The following is an 11,329-nucleotide window of genomic DNA, read 5'->3' as shown; positions in this document are numbered from 1 at the left end:
ATCTGATCTTGACCACTTTCTTTATTCAATTATTGTACATCATAAATAAAGGTGAATGCAAATTATCTCCAAATTTACCTGTTAAATATTCAAATTCAAATTCAAAATCAAACTAAACGCCACTAACTATGTTAATATATAATTTATATTGTTGTGCCCTACCTACACCATTATAATTAAAGATATTCAGTGGTGTTATTGATGATATATAAATCATTCCGTGGCGTTATTGATGATATATAAATCACTTTGCGATTTTAGAATTAAAATTCATTGGAGTCCTATACAATTTGAGTGTTCTTCTAAATAATAGCTATTTACTTCGGTAAAAACTATTAATTTTAAAATTATATGGGATCCTTTCTATAAATTTAACGGTGTTTTATAAAATTTTTACTAAAATTTTATTATACAAAAAAATATTTAATTTAATGAGATCGAAGGACCCATTTGAAACAAATTTGTAATTATTCAAATTCATCTACATCTACAAAATTATACGGAGTATTAAAGAACACGAATATCAACGTATTTCTTAATTAACATCTTTTATATGACTTTAGTTTTTTCGCAACAACAAGAGTACCTTCGTTCTCTAACATTTTGACTCTCAGGCTTTTTTTTTTTTTTTTTTTTTTCCTTTTAACTACTATGAGTTGCTAGTTGAAACTTGATATGTACGGAATAACATTTGAATTTGGTGTCTTAAAAAATCGTTTTCAAAGACTGTCATATAAAAACAACAAAATGATGTAATTGGCTAAAATACAGGTGTATAATCTCTAAAATAAATATGTGTAACTAGCAAGTAGAACGATAGAAGTCAATCATTTCATACTATACAAATATTTGTTAAAGTACAAAGGTATGAAATATTCTAACCTTATCAAATTCAATCGCACAAATGAAAATTTTAAGAAATCTACAAGTAGTTACGGGTCGAACTATAACTATTGATTTTGATGTGATTATTGGTCGATTTCATTTATTTTAATCGGATCACACTTGTAAGATTGAGTTTTGCTGTTGTTGCAATAACCTGTGATATATTTATATTTGTTGATCAGTTATTCAAACAAATTAGTATATGACCGGTTTAGATGAATTAGAGTCCCAAACGCCTCCTTCTTTAAGGTACTGCAAGTACCTTGAAAACTCGGGTTTCGCAGTCGCATTCTTCTTACGGCTTCTTCTCTCAAACAAACTAAACATCGGATGAACTTTGCTTGCTTTCTTCACTTGCTTTTCTACAACTTCTGCTTTCTTTTGAACGTTCGGCTCGATTACAAACTTGACAGGAAAATCGCCAAAGAAATTCGCAGGCAACGTTGTTGATCTTAGCATCTTAGGGTCCGCATTAGATGGATCGTTTAGTGTTGATTCGTTGATCAATTGATTGTATCCTCGGTGAACTTTTCTCGTGCTCATTGATTTGAACATGGCTCGTGTATTGTCTAAAGAATGAGTGCTTGTGTTTGGTTGAGTGTAAATGTGAATATCTTTGAAGTGGTAAAAGGCGTGGAACTTTTATAGGCGTGCAAAGAATATTTCAAAGGTTTTGGGATTTTGCGTTCTTAAGATCCTTTACGGTTTCTACAATGAGTATATAACAACTACTGTATATTTGATTATTATGACATGTTAAAAGTCGACGGTCAGGTGAACGCGTAGCTACTCAATATACGCTACATATTTTAATTTTAATTAGATACTAAATTTAAAATTTCATAAACATTATAATTAGGGGAGTGATATGTACACAATCTCAATTTGTTATGTACACAATCAGAATGCTTTACAGTGTTGTACTGTACAATACTGTAAAGCATGATAGTTGTGTACATAACAAAAATAGGTTGTGTACATATATCATCACCCTTATAATTATAACTAGTGAAATGACTCGTGGAACTACGAGTTTGTATTAAAAGATATTAATGTTGACCAATCTTGACTTGTCCTTTCTAGATTATAAGTTGAAATGTTGTCTATGCTGTTAGTAGCTGTGTTCATTCAAAGAGGTTGCTGAGTTGATTCTGCAGAAGCTTAAAGTTGAAGAGTGAAGAGCCAAAGCCTTTGTGAATCATGTGAAATATTATTTGGTTAACATACCTAGTATGAGGGTTAAATAGTACTTTTACAAAGATGGGACATAGTTGGTTTTGGTGTATAGAACTTGGAGGACCATTTGTGTAAATATCAAAAGTTTCTGTCAATTAGGTCGTTGGTGGTTATACAGTATTATATAACACATAGTCCTCTCTCCAAAAAGTTCATAAGTTCTCAATTCATAAACTCTGTATTACTCAAATTCCCTAAATTGTACAGATCCTTAGTTAGGGTTTGTAAATATTAATTCATCTAGTTGATGAATTTAGATCTGTGATCTTTGTTTGTGATACGTTCTGTTGATTAACAAGTTTTGTTAATTTTGTGGTTTGAATTGATTTGAATACTAGTTGTATTCAAGTGTTCTTGGTAAAGAATCAATAGATTCTTATGATTTTTCATGGTATCAGAGCAATTTGTTCTGATATTCGGCGTATTCGAAGTGATAACGGGTCAATTTCTGGAAAATTAGGGCTCTATTCGTTTTAGAGTTCTTGTTGAATTTGGGGATTTTCTCTGAAATCCTTCGATTGACGATTATCAGGCTAGTTTTTGGGATATCAATTGAAGATTCGTGTCTTTCTTCATTGTGTAGACACATCTGGTGATTTTAAGATTACTCTTATCGTCTTCCGCTGTGTAAGTGAATCTTGTTCATTGTGGTGTGTTCCTCGCAGAGAAAGCCACTGTAAGTCTTATTTTCTCACCTTCTCTGTAGCAATTTGCCTTAGCACAGAATAGCTGTTGTGCTAGGGAAATTGGCCTATAGGTTGGATCTTGACTGACTAGTTGTTTATCTTGGTCTTGATTGACTTGTTGTCTTTATTTTCTGTTTGCTGTTAACATGGGTGATCAGCAAACTTGATTTTGGTGATCCATTGTATCTTCATCTATCTGATATAAGTAGTACACCTTTGATTAATATAAAACTGGTCGGGACTGAGAATTATAGGGTTTGGGCATGTGCTATGACTTTAGCACTTGAAACTAAAAACAAATATGGTTTTATTGATGAAACTGTTATAAAATCAGGAGATGATGAGGTTTTAGCAAAACAGTGGGACAGATGCAACTCAGTTGTGCTGTCATGGATTTTAGGATCCATATAAGAAGAGTTGTATCTAGGCCAAGTTTTTTCTAAAATTGCATCAGATGTTTGGAAAGAACTTAAGGAAACTTATGACAAAGTGGATGGGTCTGTTATTTTCAATTTACATCATAAGATTAGTTCTCATACTCAAAATGGTTCTAGTTTGTCTGACTATTATCATAAGCTAAATGCATTGTGGAAGCAATTTGATTCTATGGTTCAGTTACCTGATTGTACTTGTAAAGCTGAAAAGAAACTAAAAGAACATAATCATTTGCTAAAATTAATGCAGTTCTTAATGGGTCTTGATGACAAATATTCACATATAAAAAGTAATCTTTTAACTAGTGATCCTTTACCTTCTATAAAGGGTGCATATGCTATACTGTCTAGAGAAGAATCTCATAGAGATTCTTCTATTTCATCAAATGGAAAAATGCAGTCCTCAGCTTTCATGTCTAAAGTTAATCTAAATACATCCAATGCTGTTAGCAACTTCAATAATCCAAGTTTTAAAACTGGCAAAGGGCCTAACCCTAATCTCAAATGCACAAAGTGCAGTAAAACTGGTCATACAATTGACAAATGCTTTGAGGTGGTAGGATATCCACCTTGGTTTAAAGGGAAAAATAATCCAAATTATATAAATAATGGTAACACAAACAGTAGTAGGGCTACTAGTTCTTGGAACAATAACAATAATGTGACGCCCCGTACAAAACCATCATGTACGAATCATCAACAACAGGATCATTACAAGGTCAAGTACTATATGCTGTTTCAAAATAAGTTTGCATTCATAAAAAGGGTGATGTCTTAACCAACATCAAAGTTTAACATACGATAGTGTGCTTCTACGAATAGAAGGCAATAATAATACTACGTGACCCATAGGTCGTTACAAATTCATTGTTTCAAAAGTAACATAGTTTGAATGCAAAGTAAATGATTCATGCGGAGACATCTCTAAAAGCAGCGGGAGTCTACGGCAAGACTAGTACAACGGAAGCAATCATACCCTTAAGCACCTGAGAAAAACATGCTTAAAAACGTCAACACGAATGTTGGTGAGCTATAGTTTAAGTATAACAGTAATGTAAGGTAGGCCACGAGATTTCAGTATTTCAAAACAGTATGAAAAGTATATGTATAACCGTGGGCACTTGGTAACTAACTTAACGTAAATAACACCCCCTAAAAGTACACTTGGCTAGTGTGTAAGTTTACGAAGTATTAAACACCCGTTAAATGCTAGCGCTACTAGCCCGAGTGGGGATGTCAAACCCTATGGATCCATATCTAAGATTCGCGTTCACCGGTTCAAAGACCAATGACTAAACGTTACCGAGCTAAGGGGAAAGTTTATGCCGTTGTATAACCCACACATATAATAAGTTTAAGTACTCGTGCCTAGTATGTAAAATATAAAACGCGCATGTATTCTCAGTTCCCAAAATAGTTAAAGTAAAAAGGTATGCTATAACTCACAGTGGAAAGTAGTAAAAGTCGATACGCGGGAATAGTAAGCAAGTGGTTGGTCCGGAAGGTCCTCAAACTAATTCAAAAGTTACTAAGTTAGTAAATCGTTCCCAAAGGTTTAAAAGTATGTAAATTAGGTCTTAAGTACCGTCATCATTCATCATTAAACAAAAAGTGTAAAGTAAGTTTTAAGTCAAGACTAGGGTTTGAAAAAAGGGCTGACTTCGTTCAGTCGCCATGACCTCTATACAAACTGAAATGAGGTAAGACCAGTAGCCATGGCTCCATATGTGAGTCCCTTAGGTACTAACCAATTTCCAGAACCAAACTCGTCTTCGTTTGACCGTGGTGACGGTTTAAGTTCGAGTAGGTCAGAAATTTCAGCACAACGTTAATAGGGTGTAGTGACTTTCGGAGGGCCATAGATCCTAAACCGTAACTCGGATTAAGATGAGGTCTAAACAGAAAATCATCTACTCGAACCAAAATAACTGAAAATAAACTTTCCAGTAGCACAGGTGGTCTGATCTGACCCGGAAAATAGTAAGAAATGTGATCCGGTGGGTTCTTGGTGCTTGATGCTCATCACGGTTATCATCCTTGATGCTTATAGCTTCAAGTGTACAACTCGTTAATGTGTTTGCATCATCTTAACCAAGTTTTGACCATCATAACACTAGTGTAAGTCTAAGATAAGTAGTACAACTCATTTAAGGGTTGTAAGTAGTTTGATGAACCAAAGTTACATCAAGATCTTAGATCCGACACATACATGAGTTCTAATAGTAATATTAAGTTACAAACTTGAAAGTAAACTAAATAAACAAGATCTTAAGTTGTAGAACCTAGTTCTTAGTTAGATCTTGAAGATCCTAGACCCAAAAGTCTAGATCTAGTGTTCATAAGTTAAACCCTAAGTTATAGAACTTGGATCTTCACTTTAATAAAACCATAAGTCATGAAACTTAGGTTTTTATCTTGTAAGATGTATGTAAGCTTATAAGCTCTTGTTTACAACAAAATTAGAAGACCATAAGCTATAGAAACTTAGATCCAACACAAGTGTATGAAGTTATAACTAGAAAGTTAAACTTCCATGTTCTTGAACTTACAAAGTTTACTTTAGTTTCAAGAAATATGAGATCAAGTTTAACTAGTAATACTTGACCAAATTAACAACATCACAACTTTAAATAAATGAAATGAAGAAATAAACTAAAGTTACAAGTATTATGTTCATGTTTGTTTCATACTTGAGAAGATTCAAATCAAAGTTTGAATCTTAAGAAAATAAACTTCAAGTCTACAATACATGAACACAAGTATAATTAAAAAAGCTTATGAACTTTAAATCTTATAACATTTTAAGTGTAGAACTCTAAGTTATAGAACTTAGATTCTTGTTCTTGACTTCATCAAACAAAGATGAAAGTAACAAGATTTCATGAAGATACAAGCTAGGTAACTTGATCTTTAACAACAACAAACAACAAGTAAGTAAACAACAAACAAAGAACAAGTAAATGATGATGATTGGTGGCGGTTTTCATGGAAGAAAAAGAAAGAAAAATGAAATTTGTTACTTACAAAGTAGAGAGAAAATGTGAGAGAAATGAAGTGTGGTATGTATGTGTGTGTAAAGGAAGTGAAATACAAGTATATAAGTAACACAAAAAAAAAAGACTTGAACTCCCTCCTTGAGCATAGTGGCCGACGGTTTAGAACACAAAAAGGGAAGTCAAATTTGCAACTTTCATGTATTGGAGCTTGGTGTATGCTAGGATGAGTAACATGTTAAAAGTATGGGAAGTTGATACACATGCATGCTTGCACACTTTGTCTCCTATTTAGCTTAATTAATCCATGTTTAACATTAATGATTTACTAGTAATATGTTGGGCTCACTAGTCCATTAAGAAGGTAGGGTGGGCTTCCAAGTCCATTAAAATAAAGTCCAAGTCCAAGTAACCAACAAATAAATAAAAAGCCCAAGTAATTAACTACTAACATTAGTTAATTAAAAATGATTAATAATAATTAATCATGAACGTAAATAATATTCAAAATATTATTCGTGAAAAGTACGTGTGTCACAAAGACAAGTCGAGCATGTAAAGTTAATTACGATAACAAGTAAATGTATAAAAATACATTTAATAAAGCGCAAGTATTAACAATAAATATTAATAATAAAAGTTGGAAAATCCAGGGTCGTTACATTACCCACCTGTTAAAGAAAATTTCGTCCCGAAATTTTAAGCTGAGGTAGATGGAGGAGTTGGAAAAAGGTGAGGATACTTCTGCATCATCTGATCCTCTCGTTCCCAGGTAAACTCAGGTCCTTGTTTGGCATTCCATCGAACTCGAACGATCGGAATCTTATTGCGTTTCAAAGTTTTGACCTCACGGTCCATAATTTTGACAGGTTCTTCCACGAAATGGAGTTTGTCATCAATCGTGAGTTCTTCCAGTGGTATGAAAAGTTCCGGTTCAGTAAGACACTTCTTCAAATTCGATACTGAAGGTATTTCATATGCCCGAGAGACATATTAAATTAATGTGGCTAATGTGTTATGATCCAAGTCGGGTCATACCCAATAACAAGCTTACCAATACTTTATATGTATTTAATCTTAACGACTGGATCGTTAAATAAATACGCGATACTTGAACTTTAGAAAATCGGTTTTCTGAAATGTTATTACTTGAAATAAATTATTTGGATAATTTGTATTTAATTATTTATAGGTTTAAATAATTATGTTGTGTTATATTTTATAAAATTGGTTTATAAAATAAGTGACTTAACAAATGCATACTTTATATAACAAGTTTTATATAATTACAAGGTATTTTTATAACAAGTTTTATAAAATATAAACCTTGTTATATAATTAAATGGGGCAGATTTTGGGGTCTCTAAGGAGACACCCCATGCTTTGTCTTGTCACTTTTATGATAACACAACTCCTTAGGTACATGCTTAACTAGTTTACCAAGGTCTTGACTCAAGTAATACATGCAATACACAAAAAAACAAGCAAGAAAAAACTTCACAAAGAGAGATAGAGCTGTTGTTTGAGCCGTGAGTTTTGAGCAGCAAAAAGGAGTTCATCTTCTTATTTTGCAAGCTTGTTTTCAAGTGTGATTAAATCCTAACTAAAGGCTAGAGTGTTGGTGATAAGTTTGGGGTATAACAACTTGAGGTTTCACAGTTTTAAGGCTTCATTCATCATCATCTCTAGACATAGCTGCTGTCTAAACTTTTTGGGTGCAAAAGGAGAGGGTTTCAAGCTTGGTTTGAAGGTGATTTAAAGTCTTAATTCCTAACTCCATTAAGGGTGGTGTTGGAGCACAAAAGCTTGGGTTTTACACACTTGTTCATCATCTTCATCATCACTTGTTAACCTCCTAACTTGGAGAAGGTATAATCTCTAAACATCCTTTTAAATTGTAAGTATGTTTCACAACTTGATCCTTTTGGGATTTAACTTTAAATGGTTAAAGATTAAACAAGTTACAAATGGTAATATACTTGCTTCCGCTTTGAAAGATTCTTAAATGGTTTTAAGCATATTGAAACTTGTTAAACCCCAACAGATACGTGAAAAGTAGGATGAACGGAGCTCAATTGAGTCGGAAGATCCAAACGGTAAGCAACGGGTCCAACACGCTCCAAGATTTTAAAAGGACCAATGTATCATGGGTTTAACTTTCTACGTTTTCCAAAATGGATCACACCTTTCCAAGGTGCAACCTTCAACATTACACGGTCACCCATGTTGAATTCGAAGTCTTTACGTTTAAGGTTGGCATAACTCTTTTGACGATCACGGGCCGTCTTGAGTCTCGCTTGAATTTGGATAATCTTCTCGGTTGTTTCATGGACTATCTCGGGTTCGGTGATTTGCGTTTCTCCTACCTCGGCCCAACAAATAGGAGATCGGCAATTGCGACCATACAACACTTCAAAAGGTGCGGCATTAATACTCGAATTATAACTGTTGTTGTAAGAGAATTCGGCTAGCTGCAAATGCCTTTCCCAAGCCTTTCCAAAATCAATAACACAAGCACGCAACATGTCCTCCAACGTATGAATTGTGCATTCGCTTTGTCCGTCGGTCTGCGGGTGATATGCAGTACTAATGTCGAGATGAGTCCCCAAGGCTTCTTGCAAAGAACGCCAAAATCGGGAAGCAAAACGGGGATCACGATCTGAGATGATCGATAAGGGCACACCATGACGGGATACAACCTATTTTATGTATAGTTGAGCGAGTCTCTCCATCGTATCTGTTTCCTTCATGGCTAAGAAGTGTGCAGATTTGGTAAGACGGTCAACGATAACCTAGATGGTATCGTATCCACCCACCGTCTTTGGTAGCTTCGTAATGAAATCCATCGTTATCCTTTCACACTTCCATTGTGGGATTTCCGATTGCTGAAGTAACCCAGAGGGCTTCTGATGTTCGGCCTTAACTTTTGAGCAAATCAAACACTTACCAACATAAGTTGCAACGTCCTTCTTAAGATTAGGCCACCAGTACTGTTCCTTAAGATCGTGGTACATTTTATCTGCTCCTGGGTGAATCTAATATCTCGACTTGTAGGCTTCATCTAGTATAAGGCTCCGTAGATCTCCATAACGAGGTACCCAAATTCTTCCGGCATAGCATCGGAGTCCAGTCTCCTTAACTTTGAATCGAGAAATGAGAATGTTCAAGTATTCATGAGATATATTCTCCTCCTTGAGAGCCTCATCTTGGGCTGCTCGAATCTGGCTGTTGAGGTTCGAATGAATGGTGATGTTCAGAGCCCGAACACGAAGAGGTGCCATCCTCTCCTTTCGGCTAAAAGCGTCAGCTACAACATTGGCCTTGCCAGGGTGATAACGAAGTTCACAATCATAGTCATTCAGCGTCTCGATCTATTGACGCTGTCTCATATTCAGTTGCTTCTGATCAAAGATGTGTTGGAGGCTTTTATGATAGGTGAAAATAGTGCTCTTAGTTCCATAAAGATAGTGTCTCCACAGCTTTAATGCAAAGCCAACAGCTCCAAGCTCGAGATCGTGCGTTGTGTAATTTCGCTCATGAATCTTCAGTTGTCGGGAGGCGTAAGCGATAACCTTTGTTCGTTGCATCAGTACACAACCAAAACCACTTTTCGAAGCATCGCAATAAACGAAGAAATCGTCACCGCCTTCAGGAAGTGATAAGATAGGTGCGGTGGTTAACTTCTTTTTCAAGGTTTGAAATGCTGATTCCTGTTCGGGTTCCCAAATGTACTTCTTCCCTTTGTGAGTCAGCGCGGTCAAAGGACGCGCAATCAGAGAGAAACCTTCAATAAATCTTCGGTAGTAACCGATGAGGCCTAAAAATTGGCGGATATGAGTCGAAGTAGTGGGGGTTTCCCACTTGCTGATAGCTTCGATCTTTGCGGCATCAACTTTGATACCTTGGTCCCTCACAACGTGACCCAGAAATTGGACTTCCTTCAACCAAAACTCACACTTGGAGAATTTTGCATAAAGTTGCTCTTGTCTCAAGAGTTCCAACACTAGACGAAGATGTTGCTCATGTTCTTCTTCGCTTTTGGAGTAGATGAGGATATCATCTATGAAGACGATAACGAACTTATCTAGGTATGGCTTGTAGACACGATTCATGAGATCCATAAATACGGCAGGTGTGTTGGTTAAACCGAATGGCATCATGAGAAACTCATAATGACCATAACGAGTTCTGAATGCAGTCTTCATCACGTCGCTCTCTTTCACCCTCAACTGGTGATAACCGGATCGCAAATCGATCTTAGATTAAACGCTCGATCCTTGTAGTTGATCAAAAAGACCATCAATTCGGGGAAGAGGATACCGATTCTTGATCGTCAATTTGTTGAGTTCACGGTAGTCGATACACATGCGGAATGATCCGTCCTTCTTCTTCACAAACAAAACAGGTGCGCCCCAAGGCGAAAAACTTGGTTGGATAAATCTACGGTCTAACAGTTCTTGTAGTTGACTCTGCAACTCTTGCATTTCGGAAGGTGCGAGTTGATAAGGTGCGCGAGCTACAGGTGCAGCCCCTGGCACTAAATCGATCTGAAACTCTACTGCTCTCGATGGCGGTAATCCAGGCAATTCTTTCGGAAATACATCGGGAAATTCGTTCACAATTCGTACATCACGTACGCTTTTCTCCTCAGTTTCTAACGTTTTCACATGTGCTAAAACAGCAAGGCGTCCTTTCTTCATGATCTTTTGCGCTTTCATGCAACTAATGAGATTCAGTTTTGAGTTACATCTCTCTCCGTAAATAATCAGTGGCTCACCATCTCCGTGTGGTATACGAAGAGCTTTATCTCCACAGATAATGTCAGCCCTTATCTTGGTCAACCAGTCCATACCGACAATAACATCAAAGCTTCCCAATTTAATGGGTATCAAGTCAATCTCGAAATCTACACCAACTATACTGATAATAGCTCCTCGGCTAATTTGGTCAACTTTCTCCAGTTTTCCATTGGCTACCTCTACAAGCATACTCTCCTTTAAAGGAACTAACGACCAATTTATCTTAAAGCAAAAGTGTCTACATACATAACTCCTATCGGCACCAGTATCAAATAGGATAGAAGCTAATAGATTGT

The 11,329-nt window shown here is 35.8% G+C and overlaps 1 protein-coding gene across 1 annotated transcript; it reads right to left on the bottom strand.

Annotated features, from left to right (window-relative positions):
* Positions 1 to 1,080: 1,080 nt before the first annotated feature.
* LOC139863822 (uncharacterized) lies at positions 1,081 to 1,428 on the bottom strand. Its single transcript, XM_071852423.1, has one exon. It carries the CDS (start codon positions 1,426 to 1,428, stop codon positions 1,081 to 1,083), a length of 348 nt encoding a protein of 115 aa, XP_071708524.1.
* Between the last annotated feature and the right edge of the window lie 9,901 nt (positions 1,429 to 11,329).

Source organism: Rutidosis leptorrhynchoides, chromosome 8, assembly GCF_046630445.1.
Source record: "Rutidosis leptorrhynchoides isolate AG116_Rl617_1_P2 chromosome 8, CSIRO_AGI_Rlap_v1, whole genome shotgun sequence".
Taxonomy (NCBI): Eukaryota; Viridiplantae; Streptophyta; class Magnoliopsida; order Asterales; family Asteraceae; genus Rutidosis; species Rutidosis leptorrhynchoides.
The sequence above is the reverse complement of the archived record's forward strand: the minus strand, read 5'-3'. Positions and strand labels throughout refer to the sequence as shown.

What these genes read in the sequence shown, in the direction of transcription:
- LOC139863822 (XM_071852423.1), bottom strand. Translation starts at nt 1,428, where the DNA reads ATGAGCACGAGAAAAGTTCACCGAGGATACAATCAATTGATCAACGAA.